General features: G+C 36.5%; 1 protein-coding gene across 4 annotated transcripts in view; it reads left to right on the top strand.

Annotated features, from left to right (window-relative positions):
* TMEM87A (transmembrane protein 87A) overlaps window positions 1-20,538 on the top strand; it is a 36,483-nt gene that overhangs the window by 10,899 nt on the left and 5,046 nt on the right. For 2 of the 4 annotated variants that reach the window (XM_046649825.1, XM_046649809.1), the window contains exons 7-17: window positions 3,248-3,356; window positions 7,755-7,816; window positions 8,617-8,800; window positions 9,780-9,879; window positions 12,172-12,265; window positions 13,740-13,808; window positions 15,584-15,692; window positions 16,642-16,700; window positions 17,473-17,576; window positions 19,522-19,595; window positions 20,030-20,091. In XM_046649825.1, the coding sequence (XP_046505781.1) occupies window positions 3,248-3,356; window positions 7,755-7,816; window positions 8,617-8,800; window positions 9,780-9,879; window positions 12,172-12,265; window positions 13,740-13,808; window positions 15,584-15,692; window positions 16,642-16,700; window positions 17,473-17,576; window positions 19,522-19,595; window positions 20,030-20,091 (1,026 nt within the window). Of the gene's footprint in view, window positions 1-3,247; window positions 3,357-7,754; window positions 7,817-8,616; window positions 8,801-9,779; window positions 9,880-12,171; window positions 12,266-13,057; window positions 13,130-13,739; window positions 13,809-15,583; window positions 15,693-16,641; window positions 16,701-17,472; window positions 17,577-19,521; window positions 19,596-20,029; window positions 20,092-20,538 lie in introns of all 4 variants that reach the window. The other 2 variants (XM_046649817.1, XM_046649801.1) reach the window with 1 other exon arrangement.

Below are 20,538 nucleotides of genomic sequence, written 5' to 3'. Positions count from 1 at the left end.
GCATAGTATTTTATTGCATGAGTAATTGCAGTTTGTCAACAAATTCTCTATTGTTGGACATTTATGTGTTTCATTCTCTTGGAGTTTTAAACAGTGCTGCAGTGAATGTTCTTGTGGATATATTTATTTTTAATTCTTTGTTTTCTGGTTTCAAAAGAATTCTGTGTTGGTGAACATTTTGCTTCTTAACTTAAAAGCAAAAATCCTTTGTAATTTTATTTTCTAGCAGTTTGCTGTGATTATACAGAGCACATGAATATTAACCAGAATGAGATCACATTATATATACTGCTGTGTAATTTTTTCTTTTCGCTTAATAAATTGGTACATTGAACACTACTTCACTTATTTCGTGGCTGCATACTATTCCATTTAACCATGATTTTTATGATCAATTCCCAGTTGATGTACATTGGGTTGTTTCCAAATTTTCAGTATAAGGTATAGCTATATATCTTATATAGGTTTATATAAGGTCTAGCTATATCTTTGTGCACGTTTATAATATTTTCTTTAACCTAAATTCCTAGAGCTGGAATTGCTGGGTCCAAATGTATGCACAATTTATAAATTCTTTTTTTTTATTTTGTCAAAGTGCTCTGGAGAAAAACTATAGCAATTTATGGTACCAAGAAAATAAGACTGATTTTCCTTCTTTCCTCACCAACAATGGCTATTATAGTTTAAAACAGATTTTTTGCTATTTGTCAGATTAAATTGTATTTTTAAAAAATTATTGTTGAAGCTGAGCATTCATTTCTGTGCATCTTGGCTCCTTGTAATTGTGCTTTATTCGGTGGTCTTCTGTGCATACTTTCAAGTTCTGTCAAGATTTGGGCTCTGTTCCTAGTAAAGCTGCCTGAGAGATGACCCTGTTGAATACTGCAAGTAATATTTAGAAATATTTAATCAGATTATAATCAAAAGAAGTCAAAGAACTATCTGTCCTTTGATCATTTTTCCTGAAAATTGGGCCTAAGAGGAGAATACTCTATAATCCTGTTTAAAGGATACTCACAAGTTCAGTACCTCCACCCCTTTTTATTAAAGCTCTGATAAAGCATTACAGAAAAGGGCCTCTCCCTATCCCTTCCCCTAGGAAAAAATATAATGTTTTGGTTAACTCAGTTTTCTGGTTTAAGCAGTAATGTGGTATATTTACCATTATAATGTCCTAAAAATCTTCTGTGCTCCGTCTGTTCATCGCTCCTCCCCCGAGCCCCTTGGCAATCACCGATTTTTTTACTGTCTCTATAGTTTTGCGTTTTCCAGAATACCATATAGTTGAAATCATATGATACATAGCCTTTTCAGATTGGCTTCTTTCATTTAGTATTATGCATTTAAGTTTTCTCCATGCCTTCTTGTGGCTTGATAGCTCATTTCTGTTTAGTACTGAATAATATTCCATTGTCTGGATGTATCACAGTTTATTTATCCATTCACCTGCTGAGATACGTGTTGCAGGAACTAACAGTAGTACCTATCTGATAGGGTTGTTGTGAGGATTAAGGAAGGTAATAAATGTTACATGCTTAACAGAGTGCCTGGCGTATGAGTGTTATTTTTACAGAGTCAGAATATCTATATTCCAGAGTTAAATGTGAACTTTGTCAAATCCTGGAATACGAAAACTAGTCATTCCTTTTGAAATTTGCAAGAGGTAGTTTTGAGATATATAAAATTAGAACTGGCCTGGTGGTGCGGCGGTTAAGTTTGCACATTGACAGCCCAGAGTTTGCCGGTTCGGATCCCAGGTGTGAACCCATCCACTGCTTGGCACGCCATGCTGTGGTAGGCATCCCACATATAAAGTAGAAGATTGGCCCAGATGTTAGCTTAGGGCCAGTCTTCCTCAGCAAGAAAGAGGATTGGCGGCAGATGTTAGCTCAGGGCTAATCTTCCTCAAAAAAAAAAAAAAGATATATAAAATTAGTAGCAGAGCAGCTTATTACACCAAAGTTTTATTGGTTAATAAACAAGTAAGTTCAGGAAAGGTTCAGTTAATTGTGGGTGAATAGGAAGTGATGTACCTATAACTTTGAAGCTGTAAAGCTTTCTCACAAATGGCTCCTGAATTTTGTCAGAAGAAACCATCAGGCAGAGATAAATCAATGTGTGATTCAGCATGGCATTTATGTTTTTAAGTTACTAAGATAACCTAATAGTGTATAGCTGAAGAATCATTTAATCCGCTTTGTTTGACACTTTGGATTTGTATCATGGAATATAATCTTTGAACTCTTGTTTAACGTTTTCTTGGGTTGTAGGATAATTTGAGCATTTGAGAAAAGCTGTGGGTCCGCAGGAAAATGCATCATTATGCAAAATCTATTATCCACTTTGAGGAGTTTCATAGATCAATCAGTGAAGCTTATCTGGAGGTCTGTGGGTTAAAGTTCCTTCTAAGACCAGAAGAGGCAATAACTTGCAAGTCTAGGTACCAGTACCTCCTTTCACACACAAAGAAGCAGCAGCCACTTATTTCCTTGTTCATCTCCTTTATCTCTGTGTCTTAGTCTTGTGTTTGTGGAGGTCCATAGTTCATCTAGCATGGATGGCAGCAAATCCTTTGAAGGCTTTTTGCTAGGTCTGTGCACAGACTAACTGGCCTTGGAACAGATTCTTCCCAGGTAACCAGTTCTATAAACATGGAAGCTGTTAACTCTACTTTCTTGACTTTGGGGGACAGTGACTTTTGCTTTCCACATAGACTAGCCCAGATTAAATTTTTGATATAAGTGTGAGACCTTGTCAGCAGAAATTCTGGTAGTCTTGGGAATGGCATGGAACAAAGGAAATTAGATTCAAGAATTGGTCTTTATGAATCACTGACATCATCATAGGTTTTTTTTCTTTTTAGGTGATTTAAATTATCTCCGTATTTTGTTCGGGATATCTGTGTCAAATGTAACCTAGTATTCTAGCATGGTTTAGTTAAACAGATTCAGTTTAATGATTTAGTTGAGGTTTTCTTTGTAAAAAAAAATAAATAAGTTAAACGTGATTTTTTGTGTATGAGGAGATACAAGATGTTCTACTTTCTAGTAATTTATAATCCAGCCTACTTTGTTGTATGCACAATAGGCCTGTTAGGTTTGTTGTGCCTAAGGTTTTGTTGAATGAAAGTGAAGGGCTCAGCCATGTTTCTGGGCACATTCTGGAATAGAATTTTCATGTTGTATTATTAACTTGTATTCTTAATTCCTAAGACTTGAAGATTTGATGCATTTTTTTTCCTCTCTAGGCAATGCATGATCCATTGACAACTTGGCAAGACGCACCATACATTTTTATTGTACATATTGGCATTTCATCCTCAAAAGACAATCTACTAGGTATTAATCTTTTTACTAGTAAGTACATTTCGTTACTTTTACCATTTGTATATTACCTAGTTGTGTTATGCATGGTGGGTAGTGTAAAATTGCTTGAAGGGAGGGAATAATTAACGTTGGTTGTGAAGTAGAAAAATTGAGACAGAGATTAACATTTTTCTGCAGCCAGTATGTACCAGACACAGTCTTAGGCATTTCACGTTGCTTTCTCGTCATATATCACAGATACTAGATTTCATTTTCCTTCATTTGATCCTCCTGCTTTTTAAATTTTTAATTCGTATGATCTTCTCAGTATTCTGAATTAGACTTGTTAAGACTTGGTTACCAAGTCAAAACTCCAAAATTTTTAAATTACCTGACTTTGGTAATTTTTTAATATCTCAATTTTTCTTAGTGTTCTCCTTTTCTTGCTGCTCAGTTCATGGAGTCTGAAATTTTGCAATAACTGCTAACTGGTTTGTATTTCCTATAGTTTCTTTTTTTGTTTCTTCCTTCTCCTCCGTGGTTTTCTTCCCTTCCCTGTTTTCTCAAATAGAAACATTGATGGTGGTCATCTTTATCTTGCTTGTGACTTCACTGGCAATATTGGCACATTTCACCATTGAGTGTGATGTTTAGTATAGATTTTTCAAAGTATTCTTTATTTAGTTAAGGTTGTTCATGTCTATTCCCAGTTTACTAAGTGTATTTCTCTTTTTCTTTCTTTTTTTTAGTATTAAGAATGAATGTTCAAGAAATAATAGGAATGATGAAGAAAATTTTGAAAATAATTTTTCAAAAAAATTGGCAGGAGTGTTCAACGTAAGATTAAAAACACAAATAATGTTAGAAATAAACTGCCAATAAAGAGATTAAAGTAATATGTTAACCTTGTTCCAATATTTTAAAAAATGATTAAATTCTCAATCTTTTGGAAAATATTAATTGCCAAAATTGATTATATTTTTTAAAAATGTGCCTGAAAAAATTAAGAAAAATGAAACGTAATTTTTCCACAGTAAGGGCATCGCACCCCAAGGCATTTTAAGCATTGAGTTTTAACAACTTTTCAAGAAACACATGTCCCCTATCTTACACTGTTTGTCTATTCTAATGAAAAGGGAAGGCAATCTACCATAGCATTTGTATCAACACAACATAAGGACTTAGAAAGAAAATGTAGTTTAAACCTGTCTCATTAAAATGTAAATATCTTAGATAAGATGCCCCCAAATTAAAAAAAACAAAAAAGAATGAATGGTCAGTTTTATCAAATGCTTTGATTATATTGATAAAAATGATCATATAGATTTCTTCATTTAATCTGTTAATGTGGTGCATTATATTAACTGATTTTCTCGTGTTAAACCATTCTTGAATTTCTGAGATGCCACTATTTGGTTTTGACACACACACACAAGCACACCCCTTTCACACATATATATACACAACTGGATTCTGTTTTCCAGAAGGTCTATAATTTTCTTTGCTCGTGCTGTCACCTATAGGTTTTGGCATCCAGGCTATGCTAGTCTGATACAATGAATTAGAGAATGTCCCCTATTTCTATATTCACTGGGACAGTTTTTGTAAGGATAGGATTATCCATTTCTTGAATGTTTGGTAGAACTCACTTATGCTAGTATTTTGGTGTAATCTTTTTTTTTCTCTCCTATGTAGATTTTATAAACAACTGATTAATTTTCTTTAATGGTAATAAGTATTTTGTTTTTAGTTTTTCTATTTTTCCTTGAATCAGGGTTGTTTTGGGGTTTTTTTTGAGAAATTGTCCATTTTATTCAAGATTTCAGATTAATTGGCATAAAGTTATTAATGGTTATTAACTTTTTTTTTTGAGGAGGAGGATTGGCCCTGAGCTAACTACTGCCAATCTTCCTCTTTTTGCTGAGGAAGACTGGCCCTGAGCTCACATTCGTGCCCATCTTCCTCTTTTTTATATGTGGGAAGCCTACCACTGCATGGCTTTTGCCACGCGGTGCCATGTCTGCACCCGGGATCCGAACCAGTGAACCCCCGGCTGCCGAGAAGCGGAACGTGTGAACTTAACCGCTGCGCCACCGGGCCGGCCCCCTCTTTTTAACTTTTAAAATCTTTCTGGGATTTTACCCTATTTTTATCCCAGTAAACCAGTTTTTGGTTTTAATTTTCCCAACTATTTCTTTGTCTATTTCATAAATTTCTACTTTTATCTTTATCATTTCTTTGATTTGACTTAACTTTAAACTTTTGTGTTTTATGGTTTCTTGTATTGAATGCTTAATTCGCAATCCAGAGGTGAGTCTTATGTTCCATAGTAATGTGGGATATAGCAGATCTAGGCAAACCATTGGGTTGCCTGGCACAGTTTCTGGACTCAAGACATGTGTATTCTCCTGTATTTCTAGGCCCAGGGCTTTCTAATGAGTAATAGTCTCAAGGAGCAGTTGCCAACATGTATGTCCAACCTTCTTGCTTTGGAAAGGGAGCAGGAGAAGTCCTGCTCCACTCCACTTCTGCCTCTTCATGCATCACATCTGGCTCTCATCCCCTTTTTCTTAGAATCCTCCTGGTTTTGGTAATCTCACCGGAACTGCCCTCTCAATTCCCATAGCCTGCTTTTGGGCCCAGAGTCCAACGTAACCGTGCACTGTTCTGAGTTTCTGTTCAGTTTTGATATTTGGAGATGTTTATCTTGTTTTCAAGCTTGTGTCCTTTTGATTCTCTCTTTTTTCGTTTTATTCATCTGTTGTTTTGAGCTAAGAAGATACTTTAAAGGCTGGAGTTAACTACACCATATTAAAGTCCTAGGATTCTTTGTCTAAAACAGTCTTCTAATCTTTCCTTCATTAAAACCTTTGATGTCTCCTCATTACCTGTAAAATGTCCATATTCTACAGCAAGGCTTATAAAACTCTACAACTTGTCCCAGTTTACCTTTTGTTGCCTTGTTTCAGAAGACTACTATATGCTACTGTGTGCAGTCTCAGACTACGTGTACTTTAAATATACGTGCGTTCTCACACCTGTCTTTGTTTATGTCATTTCCTCTACGCAGATGGCTTTTTACTTTGTCCTGGAAAATATGCACTCATCCTTCTGGGTCTGGCTCAGAGGGACAGTTCTCTCTGTTGGTTTGCAACTTCCTCTCCCCTCTAGATGGTAATCCACTAGATGGTTGAAAACGTCTTACTCATCTTTCCAACTCCTGTGTTTTCCGTGGTGTGTGTCACATAATAAGTGCTCAGTAAATGTATGTTGTATTTTAGCATAGAGTGGGGGTTAGCCAACTTTTTCTTAAAGATCCAGATAGTAAATGTTCTCTGTACTTTAACTACCCAACTTTGCTGTTAGGTGCAAATGGGGCCGTAGACAGTATGTGAGTGGATATGGCTATTTTCCAGTAAAACTGTATTAATGAAAAGGGGATGGCTGGATTTGGCCTGTGTGCTATATTTTGCTGACCCCTGGCATAGAGTAAGCAAAGAATGTGACAAATAATCACCAATTATTTTATTTGCTCTTTTATCAAATTAAGAATGTATAGATTTAATAACCAGTTCTGCTGTGAAATTTTTATGATTGGTATTATGGGATGCTCCTTTTGTTCACATAAGTATTTGACCAAATTTACTTTTAATAATGGTATGTCCTTTTTGCCTGATAAAAATTAGTAGGAAATTTTTGTTGAATAGGCACTTATTACTGTGTCTTTGGAGATAAATCTGTTTTTATTTATTAATCATATCTGAAATTTATCCAAATAGTTTTATCAGTTACATTTTTAAAATAGTCATAGGTTTGCTTCAGTAAGGCAGATGTGTCTTTCAGGTTCTTGTTACTGTCACTTGTTCTGCTTTATTAAACACTTTGTTATTATTAAGCACCTTCCAAAGATGATACATTAATGTAGCAAAGTTACATAATGCATAAAATTGAAGTAGGTAAAAAAAATACTAAAGCAATAGGAAAACATAGGTAAGGAGAGATGGACAACAAAGAGGATGGCAGAATGAAGGAATGAAGTCTGGTACTTGTTAAAGCATGTTAGTGATGTGTTGTAGGAAAAAGTATATATGAAGTATGTTCGGAATTTAGAGGAGATGCAGAGTAGTTCCAGTTGGGCAGCTCACAGGATGCCTTGTGGAGGAAATACATTCAATCTTATCTTTAAAGATGTGACTATGGGAACAAAGGGCTTTTCCAGTTAAGATACTCCCTAGAGCATAGGCATGGAGGCCTGTGCAGGACATAGCACAAACCATGGGAACACTGCGTGAATTTCAAAGTGCTCTATAAATGTAATACCAAGATTTAAGTGGTTAAAAATAAGTGACCCAATGGAATTTTCATTAATTTCATCAGACAAATGTCACGTAATGTTTTTGTTTAATTTCTGCCTCCTTTACATTAATTCTGAGGACTGTTTTTTGGCAGTGACTGTTGAAGTGAAGGGTCCCTATGAATACCTCACGCTTGAAGATTATCCATTGATGATTGTAAGTGAACTTAGATTGTTAACCTCAACATTAAATGAGTTTAGTTGAAAGATTGTCCGTGTTTTGTAGCAATATTCTTTTTTAAAGAATTGTACCTGAACAGTTCAGAAAGTATGGCTTTCAGTTCTTTACTTCTTATTAGAGTGTGATCTTGGGAGGGTCAGTGAACCCCTCTCTGCCTTCATTTTCTTGTCTGTAAAATGAAGGGGTTGATGACTTGTGGAATTTTAGAGTCAGAAAGTACTTCAAAGATGATTTCAGTCTGACACTCTCTCTAAGAAGGGCACTGCTTACAATCCCATAGTTTCTGATCCCACTTAAAGTACCTAAATGATGCTGCTTTCTCCTTTTCAGTGTGTGTATCTGTGTCCATGTCTGGGAATATCCTTAATCTATTTTCAGATTTCCTTTGCTCATGATTGTTTTTTTTTCCTTCTACCTTTCCCTTTCATAGTTTTCTTATTTTGTCCTCTTCTGTTACCTTCAACTATATACTAACCCTGCCATGCCTTTTTTCCTCTTCAGTGTTGTCTTCATTTATATAATTTTAGACTGTGAGCTGAAAAAGCTCTTTTAGTACAGAAGAGTGGTCGCTTTTGACAGGTCCTGAGGTGGTCTCTCTCTGCTCAAGAGGAGACAGTTTTTTCATGTTAGTATTGAACTCCAAAGAAATAAAATAATTATTTTTAAAGTAGAATGTATAAAATGTATATTTTATAGTGTGTTAAGACTATATATTGACGCTAAATTGGCTCTTGGCCCTAATCCTCCTTTTTATCTCCTACCCACTCGGATGACAGTTTTTCATGGTGATGTGTATTGTATATGTCCTGTTTGGTGTTCTGTGGTTGGCATGGTCTGCCTGCTACTGGAGAGATCTCCTGAGAATTCAGTTTTGGATTGGTGCTGTCATCTTCCTGGGAATGCTTGAGAAAGCTGTCTTCTATGCAGAATTTCAGAACATCCGATACAAAGGAGAATCTGGTACGGAACCATAAAATGTTTGCCAGTTTGTGTGATCGGCAGGTGAGACATGTGACAATTTCCCTAAGGTCAGCAGTCATTAAGTAGGTTTAACTTTTCAGTTACTTAATTAGAAAAACTTAAGCAGAATCACTATGATTGTGACTTTTGTTTTTAATCTCATAACTTGTGGTTTCAGTGATTTGAATGATTCTACTGAAATAACTCACGAAAGTTAGAACAGTAGTGGCCATTTTTGGAAAGATTATTATCGTCATTAAATCTGAATTGCCCTTGATTTTTAAGACACCATTATTGTATACATCTAAGAAAGAAAACAAATACTGTCAATTTAATTGTAAGATGCTGTTGACTGTAAGACACACTTTGATTTCAAAGATAACATGGGGGGAAGTGCATCTGAGAATTGGTAAAATACACTAATACCAAGAAAATAGGGTGCTTCAAGATTATTAAGGTGAACAAGTAATGAGAGAAATGTTTTTGTACTGAAGTTTTTGTGATAACTTTGGTTCTCTCTCATGAGACCATTTAATTATTGATTATTGTTGCAATATACTAATTAGATCTTTCCCTGTCTTTGAAAGGGCTTGAAAATAGTAGATGTGATTTCAGATGAAAATGATTTGAAAACTTTGTGTATGTGTTTTGTGCTTTTCTATGTATACGTATATTTCGCAGTTTTTAAAAATAGGGGAGAAGTTTCCTAGATGTTGTAAATGTCCACGTGGGGTGAGGTATTCTGCTAAGGTTTTAGTGAAATGGGGAGTAGGGAGAGAAGGTGAATTGCACACGCCCAGATTCTGTTCACATGTGTGAGATAAGTGAGATCAGCATGTATACTTGTAAAAATTGCAGAAGTATTAGTTTTTAGTAGGACTCATACCATTGCTTGTTGTGAGATCTACATTTCTGGTTGTAGAATCGCACCTTTTCCCAAACCTCGAGTATAGCACCTTTCCCCCCTTTTCTCTCATAGTTCAAGGTGCCCTGATCCTTGCAGAGCTGCTTTCAGCAGTTAAACGCTCACTGGCTCGAACTCTGGTCATCATAGTCAGTTTGGGATATGGCATAGTCAAGTAAGTATTAACTTCCTATATGGAAGAGCATATTACAATGCTGATCAAATTGAAACTGTATTTCCGGTTCCCATTGTAATTCTGAAAGAGTTGATATTAGAAGTAGTTCTGAGATAAGACAAGTATCTGAAATTTTGTGGATTTGAAGTTGGAAAAATGTTGTGTTTCATTTTACTTCTTGGAACTCAAGAAGCACCTGCAGGAAAATCCGCAGTGTAGTGAATGACATTGAAATAGCACACTTTTAGAGTAAACTTACAGTGACTTTACTCTTCCAAAATATTTTTTCAAATCAAATTTTTTATAGGAAGAGCATTCTTGCTCTAATAGTCTGAAAATAATTTATTTTTTTATTCAAAACAATTTTATTGAGTGCCTTCTATATACTGGACTTTGTTCTAGACTCAGGTAATACAGCAAGTAAACAGAACTCTTGGCGTTCACATTTGTGGAGGGAGGGGACACAGACAAAAAACAGTGAATAAAATATCTGATATGGCAGTGGTAAGTGCTATGGAGCGGATAAAGCAGGGAAAGGGTATCGAGTCTGGGCAGGAAGTGGAGCTTTCAGTTGTAAATGGGGTGGCAAGGAAGGCTTCACTTAGTGACATTTAGTAAAGGTCTCAAGGAGGCGAGGGAACTACGCGTACACCCAGGGGAAGAGATGCTGACATGTGGTCAGACTCTCTATATATTTTTAAGGTAGGGCCGGTGGAATTTGCTGATGTATCAAATGTGTGATGTGGAAGAGAGGCAGAATCAAGGATGTTGCCAACTGTTTTGGGCTGAGCAAGTGCAAGGATGCAATTGACATTTACCGAGTTCAGGAAGATCTTAGGTGAAATAAGTTTGGAGCGGAAGCAAGATTAGCAGTTCAGTTAGATATCCAAAGGAAAGTAAAGTGGAGAGATTAGGGTGCAGGTACAAATTTGAGAAGTCATCAGAATGTAGATGTGTAAAGCCATGAGACTGAATGTGAGCACCATGGAAGTGAGTGTATATAGAAAAGAGGTCAAAAGACTAAGCCTTTGAACATTTTCTGTTACTTTAATACAGTGATATGAAGTAGAATTAGAGCAGAGGAAATCGAGGAGTGACCAGTACAGTAGGAGGCAAATCTGAAGACTATATTTCGGGGAGGGAGTGATTATTTGTGTCAGACAAGAGGATTGAGAATTGACCGTTGGATTTAACTACGTGGAAGATAGTAGTGACCTTAACAAGACAGTTTTGGTGAAGTGCTGGGACAAAAGCTTGATTGGAGTGAGCTCAAGAGAGAATAGGAGAAGACGAATTGGAACTAGCCAGGTGTAGACAGTTACTTCAAGGAGTCTTGCTTTAAGTGGGATTAAAGAAATGACGGGTTTTAATTTTTAAAAATGATTCATTCATTTAAAGGAGTTTTGCTTTAATTGGGATGAGGGGAATGGGGGATTTTCATTTTTAAAATTGATTCATTTAACAGATATTTGAGTGCCTCCTATATGCCAGGAAATATTCTAGGTTTCTAAGATACACCAGTAGGGAGGAAAAATCCCTGCGCATAGAGAGCTTTTCTACTGTATGACATAAAATATAAGAACAAATATTGCTAAGGCTTAGGTAGACATGATTTAAGGCATTGCATCTCAAACTATAATACACTAATGAATCTTGTTAAAATGTAGATTCTATTAAGTAGTATTTTGAATATCAAGGATCTAAGACTTTTCCTCCTTTGAACAGAAGCTGTTTAAAAAACTTTTCATATTTTGTTGGATTTTGAACTTGCAAATGTACTATTTATCTAATAGGATATTTGATTATATCAATTGTTAAAATTTTTAGATTTGATAATGGTATTCTGGTTATGTTTTTTAAAAGTCTGTTAAAAACACATACTGAAATATATATAACAAATAAAAGATATGCTGTCTAGGATTTGCTTCAAGATAGTATGGGAGGATGGGGAGTGGATGGCGTGCACATGGGGCAAGACTCGCCAAAGATTGACGGTTATTGGGACTGGATGATGGCAGTATAGGGTCTATTATACTGTTGACTGTGTTTCAAAGTTCTCTACAATGAAAAGTTTTTTTAAAATGTGATAACCAGAGACCAGCTCTAAACTTCTAGTATTCACTATCTTGTTTGAGACCGTATTTTTTTTGAGTTTTCTTCTCTTAGGTGAATCAAGTATGTCTTTTCTCTGTTAAGTTGTTGGCCTGTATTAATCAACATGAGTTCCTGTTACTTAGCTTGTCTTGGGGTTTGTTGCATTTGTACTCAACTCTCTCTCTGCTTTCTCTTCAGGCCTCGCCTTGGAGTCACTCTTCACAAGGTTGTGGTAGCTGGAGCCCTCTATCTTTTTTTCTCTGGCATGGAAGGGGTCCTCAGAGTTACTGGGGTCAGTATTGCTTAATCTAACTTTTTGTGGTCAGTTCAGATGTCTTCTTTTTGTCTTGAGGGGGTGAATTGGGAATGTCCATGGGCTTCTTTACTGCTTCTGAGTCACCTTTGGCCTCTCACTTTCAAAATGTATGTATGATTAATTTTTTCCTTTTAATTTATCTATTAGAGCTTTATAAATTTAATTTGTGATCAGGAATGAATGCTTTCCCACCTCTTCACAAATTGCTGCTCACTTAGTTCCTCCTCCTGGACAGTGGGCTCCATTCTTGTATAAGTGGCAAACATTGTAATCATGCACTTGCTAGTTAATCTAATTTTTGTCTTAAAGTGACAGTGTTCTTTGCTTAACTAGCTCTTGACTTTCAAAGACTTTCATAAAATGCATCTAGTTAATTTCACATCATTCTCGAGAATTACATAATTATACCCTTTGTCAGGGAAGGAAACCAAAGCACTGAGATATAAGTGATAAAGAAATTTATGTTAGGGCTGGATTAATGTGAGGACGAAGTGGGCCTACCTAGGTCATTCCAGTTATTTTCTTATTTATTAAAAAATCACTCTCTGCAATAACCTGTTAGATTCAGGGTGATCAATGCTACAAACTTGACTTTGCCCTCAAGAAAACTGGGCTCAATAAGTTTTGCAATAAATCGACCTTTAAGTAAAACACTTTATGGATGCAAATTTGTTTTTCAAATCACACTGTCCTCTGTATGTAATTTCCTTAGACTTTTAGCAACTTTAACCCTCTGTCAATTTCATTTTCTTTCTTCTGATGCTGTAGTATTTTTCTTATCCCTTGGCTCTGATAGTAAACGTGGCCCTCTCAGCAATTGATGCCTGTATTATTTTATGGATATCCTTTCAGATGCCCTGGTGACTGGGTAATTAGGGTTATATAAATAACATCTTACATATATATAAACTTTTGGGAAAAAACAGCACAGTTTTTGGGACAGATACTTGCCTTACATTTTATTTTGGGGTGAGCTCTTTTTTGTAAAATTACATTATTTGACAATTCTGGAAATTAGTTGTTCTTAGTATATTAATGGTGCAGTAATTTTAAATATGAGAAGGATCTTTTTAAGACTTGTACCCCAACTCTCAATGATAGGAAATGATAGGATGGGATGGGGTCTTATAACACCATACTTTTAGGTATGGTCACTTCTTAACGTGGATCTTAGCATGCTAGGAACAGTGGTTGCCTCTTATTAGCAGCATGTTTCATTGCATTGAGAGTATAATTGACGGTGTGTGTGAAATGCTTATAGCTGTATGTTTCAGGTGATGGTTTGTCAGAAGGGAAGAATGATGTAGATGCCAAGTGTTAGTCCTTTTTATTTTCTTTCAATTCAAATGTAAAACCATTCCAGATGATTAAATGTAGAATCGTGTGCTGGTTTCTTCTCTGTGCCTGTCTGGACATCTCTTTTTCACCACCTCTTTTTCTTTGTCTGCAGGCCCAGACTGATCTTGCTTCCTTGGCCTTTATCCCCTTGGCTTTCCTAGACACTGCCCTCTGCTGGTGGATATCCTTCTCATTGGCTTGATGGCGGTCCATTTTTTCCCTTTGGAGATGGGTTTCCATCGATCTTTTTGCAAAGGGTTTTTACCAGTTTTGTTGGTTACTCCTTAGTCTGAGGAATAGGGTATTTTCAGGCTAACAGTCTGAGGGCTCAGGTAAGCAGTTTTTTGTTTGCATTTGATTTTTAAAATTACGTCAGAAGTTGGTGACTGTGGACTGAGCACAAGATAAAAACTTCTGGCTTTCTTTTGTTAAATGAGCGTTTCACTTCCATTTTGGATTGTTTGTGCCCCCGCTTAGGGTAGAACCACTGGCTGCCGTGGTCCAGCTGTTTCTTTCAGCCTCTAGCAGTTATTACATGTTTTGAAAATTCTGAAAAGATTTTCATTCTTAAAATGCGTTTTCAGGAACTAGCTAAGGTTGTTTGACTCTCTTAAAATTCTGTATAGGTTTAGCAGATCTTAACCCTCACAGGGTTAAGTGTTTTGTACCCTCATTCAAAAACTGACTTAGGATTGTCTGAAGACTTCCATTCTTTTAAATAAATATTGATTCATTTACAGGCAAAGGCACCCTGCAGATAACTAAGTTTTTGAGTAATCTTTTTCTTCTGTTTCTTAAAATTAAACATTTGTTTATTAGGGACTTGGCCGGTTGAATGAAGAATTCAAGTTTCTGGACTCTTATGGGATTTTTAAAAAATTTGTTTGGGTTTTTGTGTACTTGGTTCTGTGTGCAGTTGTGCAATATTATTGTCTTGATAGACTTGACTGTTATGAAAAGCTGAATGTAAACAGAATTGCAATTTTGTGGGTTATCATATGTCAAAATGTTTGAAGTTGAAGGGTCCTGGGTCCAAATGCTCCAAGTTTTTCCAGGGCGCTATCTTTCAAATGTGCTTTGTGAACCTCTATGAGTATTGGGAGGAGTGGAGAGAGGGAGGTGGGATGGACCATACAGTAAAGATAACCCAATGACTAGGTAGCAGCTAAGGCTCTATCAAAGGCAGAAGCAAGCTCCGACTCATGTGTTTTCATGTCTGCTCCTTATTCTAAAAGTTGGACATGAGAGCAGATACTGTCTTTAGTAGTCGTCATTTCCCCTCCTGTCTTTCTCTGGCAACTTCTACTTGGGAATAATGTTCTGAAAATGGAGACTAGTTGCTTTTAGAGCCAAACTGCCTGGGATTCTCTGCCAATTGTAATTGTACTGTCCTTTCAATTCAGGATAGCTCAGGCAGCTGATGGCAGGTTCCGTAACATGGCATAAAGGGACCGAATGTAGAACTCTGGGAGGGCGTGGGCATGAGTGTATTTCTGACTGTAGCCTGGGTTAGCTGGGGCAGTGAGAAGAGAACCACTTAACCTTAAAGGAAGAGAGCAGATGGTGTTAACTCCTATTACCTTGCCTGTTATGCAGTTTCATTCCATTTTCTTCCATTTGTCTTTCTTTTTCATCTTTGTTTCTCTAGAAAGCTTCTTCCTGTCTTTATTTCTCTCTTTTTTAAAATATATTTTTCTTCTTTTCTTTTTTCTTCTTATTTTTTGCATTCTTACTTTATCCTGATTCTGCCTTCTCTTCAAGTCTTATTGAAAATGAAGACTTTCTTGTTAATCATGGTGAGGCTTGCGGTGTTTGTGAGATTGAGAATGAGAGAACTGTAAGGCCTCTGGGATCCATAGCTCTATCAGTTTGACCCCAGGTCCTCAAAGAAACTTGAGCATTAATGTACTAGCTTATTGTTTTTTCTGAATGTTGATTTCCTTGACCTGCAAACACATATTTATTAGCCTGACTCAAACAATGAAGCTCTTGAAACTTCGGAGGAACATTGTAAAACTCTCTTTGTACCGACATTTCACCAACACGCTTATCTTGGCAGTGGCAGGTAAGTCAGGGACTTTCTTCCTGCTGTTTAAATGTGATCCTTTTAGAACAGAGATTCTTAACTTGAGAGGCAATAGGTGGGCTCTCTGAAATTACATAGGACATTTTGTACGTTTCACTTGGGTAACTTTAACTTTTGTCAAATTCTCAAATGGGTTTGAGGTTCAAAAAAGATTAGGAACTGAAAATAGACCACAGATAATTTCAACTCTTAGTCTATCCCTTTCCTGTCTGAATTCTTTTTCTTGAGGCAAATTAGCTTGAGTGCCATATAGCATTTAGATTCCTTTTAGAAGACATTAATACTTGCCTATTTGGTTTCAATAAATAGCTATAGAATTTTAGATCAGGGCACATGGCTATTAAATTGCTTTTACCTATGTCACTAAGCCTGCATAAAATACAGCATTAGAAAGACCATAGCCACAGTAGGCTAATTTGCCTGCCTTTTGGCCATGGTACCAAGACTAGTGAGGTCTGGCCTCACTATTGGATTGTGATTGGCATTGGATTGTGATTGGACTGTGATTGGAACCAACAAACAACTCTGTCTTGCCGTCATTTTATCCACCTTTTTTTTCCATCTGACCAGCCAAAGAAAAATTAGTGTTAGTATACTAAGGATAAAGGAAAGGAAAAAAATTGTGTTACTGATAATGCTAGAAAAAGCTGTATTTCCAGTACCACCTTTTCCAATTCTCAGGGTTACTGAAGTAGCCAGATGGTCAACAAAACTAAGTATAGAAAGGGTTGTCAAGAGTACGTATCATGGGCCTTGCTTATAATAGTTAGGTAAATTTGTGTTGAATAAATTTGTTAAAATAACTGATAGGAAATGATTGTTATGTATTGGTTAGGGATGTGTGGAATTCCTCATAACCAGAATCAGAGAATTTAATTGAGGTGTAAACCAGATTGATGCTCTGACCAGGTTTTTTGTTTCTTGTTAGCATCTATTGTGTTTATCATCTGGACAACCATGAAGTTCAGGATAGTGACGTGTCAGTCGGTGAGTTATAAACAGTGCATTTATGAATAGTGTGCTGTTTTGTACACACGTGATGATGCTGATGACCATGGTAAGGTTCACACCTAGTAAAAAGTTAGGCCTAGGTCTCTATTGGAGGGTCAGAATGCATCCCTCCCAAGTGTTCTTTCTGTGTGAGCACAGTGCTTGGTGTGGTAGGTGTGTTTTGTTTGTGTGGAGGGTCTGACTATAAATCCCAATAGTGAGAGAGAATTTTATAGTGATAACCGTAGTCTGTCATAACCCAATCTTGCCTTAACTAAAAACTCTTGAACAAGAAATCCAGAGTCCTAAACATTAAATATGTGTGAATAATGCTAATCTGACTAGAAGCCGTGTCCTTAAGATGACAGCACAAAGACTGTGTCCAATAGCATTTCTTTGGAAGCAGCTAAGGCTCTATTTTGGTGAAAATAAATAAAATGAAAAGTATAAAAAAGAAATAACCTAATGTTACTCTTTTTCACCTTGTATAAAAAGCCTTCCCTCAAGATTCTCAGAGCTATAATGAAGTATTGACAAGTGCTGCATTCAGTTGGTGCCTTTTCTTTAGCAACAATAAACACTACAAGGGGAGAAACTGTGGTGTTCATTCAGTTTGTATCCCCAGCCCTCAGTACAGTGCCAAGCACATAGCAGGCTCTTGGTAAATAAAAGTTGAATGAATAAGTGATTCTTGTTCTATGCCATGGGCTTTGTAAACAAAGGGTTAAGATAATGTGTATAAATGTTGTACTTCTCCCTCTTTTGGTAGGATTGGCGGGAGCTGTGGGTGGATGATGCCATCTGGCGCTTGCTGTTCTCCATGATCCTCTTTGTCATCATGGTTCTTTGGCGACCATCTGCAAACAACCAGAGGTTCTTGGACACTTCTTATTTACGCTGCTAACCATTGAATGGCCATGTCATCAATTAGGTGTGGTTCAATGGATGACAGTGTCATGGCCTTGTCATATAGTGGAAGGAACACTCCCTGGGTCTGGTATCCAGAGAGATGGGTTTTTGGCTCAGCTGTCCTATTCACTTGCATTGTAATTTTTGGCATGCTGCCAAAAAATTCATTTGTCTGGGCCTTAATTTCTTTTTCTTGTAATGGGGAGTTGAACTAATTAACATAAGGTCCCTTTCAGTTGACGTCTCTGATAACATAAGCATTTATGTGGGTAAATAAGGGAGCATGCCTGATGTACTTCCTAAAATCCTTTGCTGTTGGGTCTTTGCTCTTTAATCAGAAATTTAGCTTGTTTAATTCTAGGAAAACCTTACCAGATTTGATTGGAATTTAATTGAATTAATGGATTGATTAGGGAAATTATATATCTTTTTGATAATTCCATCCTTGAATATGGTATCTCTCTCCATTTTTTAATTTTTTTCAATGCTTCAATTACGTTTTGTAACTTTTATTTAAATTAAAAAAAATTTTACAGCTCTTATGGATGCAACCTTTTAAAATAATATGGGTGGGGGCTGGCACGGTGGCATAGCAGTTAAGTGTACACGTTCTGCTTCGGCAGCCTGCGATTCCCCGGTTCAGATCCCAGGTGCAGATATGACACCGGTTGGCATGCCATGCTGTGGTAGGCGTCCCATATATAAAGTAGAGGAAGATGGGCACGGATGTTAGCTCAGGGCCAGTCTTCCTCAGCAAAAAGAGGAAGATTGGCAGCAGTTTCTCAGGGCTAATCTTCCTCAAGAAAGAAATAATAATAAAATAATACGGGTGGCTTTCTCAAATATGTAGGAATGCTGTTGACTTTTGTATATTTATCATATCCATCAACCCTCTTACATTATCTTGTTCTGGTAATTTCTACGTTTTCTCATTAGATTGGTTGTTATCTAAAGTAATGACCATGTTATTCCTTTCTTTCCAAATAGTCTTGTTGCCGCATTTCTGATCCTTGTGTTGGCAAGGCCCACCTGTATAACATTGAACTGGGGCGATGACCTTGGGCCTCCTCAACTTATTCTGGCTTTAGAGTAAATGCTTCTCGTCTATCATCATTAACTTTGATACCTACTGTGCATTTTTGTTAGTTACCTTTTAAGAGGTTACAGGTGTTCTCTATTATTCCTAGCTTATAAAGAGTTTTTTTTTAATCATGAAAGGGAGATTTAAAAACAAGGTAGAATGAAAATCCTAGGCAACAGTGAGCGCAGAGTGAGTTCACAGCTCGTGCAGTCTAGAAATTACCTTTCTGGCAGCTGCTCTGCTGAGTCTCTTGGAAGTTGTGAAAGAAAAATATCTGAGATGTACCGGATCAGGCCTTCATCTTCTCAGCTCCCCACTTGGAAACTGAGATTTTAAATTGGCTGGAACACACAAGATCAGGACTTCCATCTCTTAACTACCAATTTGAAGGCTGAGTTTTTTAATTTCATGAGAACTTTCTTACCTCTGTGTGATACGTATGCTTGTAAATGAACATTTATTGAATGCTTACTATGTGTCAGTAAGTAAGCCCTTTTTGAAATGACTTACTTTTCACAAAACACGTCTATGAGTAATGTTTATTATCCTCCAGAAAACGGGCATAGAGAGAATAAGTAACTTGTCTGAAGTTACAGGTTTTACGTGGTTGAGTCTGCACTCATAGTATGATCCTGTGCTGCTTCGCCCTTGCTCGTATAGACAATTGAGAGCTTTCTGAAGGGGAAGAATTATTTTATTATTCACTAAACTGATGTTATGAATGACCGTAATTGCAGTTTCAATAATTAGTCCCATGAAGTCCAGACAGTGGAGCAGCTTTTGTATTTTTCTGATTCCCTTCCTTCTGTTCTACCTTTGTTCTGTCAGGTTTGCCTTTTCACCATTGTCGGAGGAAGAGGAGGAGGATGAGCAAAAGGAACCTATGCTGAAAGAAAGCTTTGGTACTGATAAAATTCACCTTTTATTTGTGCTTTACATATTCTTTTCTGGTTTTTAGAAAGAGTAAAGCAAGTATAACATTTCAAGTATCAAAATCAAGATACTTTGATGTAAGTGCATTGTTTATTATTTTACAACTGTGTTGTTGCTTAGTTTGGTGTGTGGTGAAATTAGGGAAAGCGAAAATAAGAGTATGAATCTTAAGATGAAGCCATGGTAAATTCAGTAAACAATTGCACATTAAATGTCCAGTTTGCTTACTAGAGATGAGATGAAAATTTGGCTTTGAACTTTCCAGCATAAATGTAAAGATGGAGAAACATCTGTTGTATAATTCACTGTCACTAAGCTTCAAATAAAGCTCTGAATCCATTTTTGCAATCATAGCAGGTCTGTTGACGGATTTAACCAATCTACTTTTTTTTTTCTTCTACAGAAGGAATGAAAATGCGAAGTACCAAACAAGAACCAAATGGAAATAGTAAAGTAAACAAAGCAGTAAGTAGGACTTCTTCCTAGTCCTATTTGCCCTGTCCTCTGGCCCTTGGGGAGCTCAGCAGTTATGTACAGGCCTTAATGATGTTGTTTACCTATGCTGTAATTAAGCTTGCTTTATAAATCTTTTAGTATATGTTAGATTTACATTTTTAAATGTAGAGACAGCGAGTGATTCTAGGTCTAGGACCTAGTAATCTTTAGCTAGATGGTTTGCTACTATGTCCTAAAAGGTACCAGGCCAGTCTGATGGTTCTGTTTAATGGTTTTCATCAGTGAGGTTGTAGCCCCATTAATAACCTAAGATCTTTTTGTAGTAAAAATCAAGGTTTTTTTCAGTCAGCAGTTGTTTTTTTGGGTCTTCTTAGAGTTGTGCATTCAAATCTGTTTAGAATTTATCTCACTTTTTTTTTTTTTTTTTTTTTTTTTAAAGATTTTATTTTTTCCTTT

Source organism: Equus quagga, chromosome 2, assembly GCF_021613505.1.
Source record: "Equus quagga isolate Etosha38 chromosome 2, UCLA_HA_Equagga_1.0, whole genome shotgun sequence".
Classification (NCBI taxonomy): Eukaryota; Metazoa; Chordata; class Mammalia; order Perissodactyla; family Equidae; genus Equus; species Equus quagga.
Note: the sequence above shows the minus strand (reverse complement) of the source record. Positions and strands in the feature narration are given on the sequence as shown.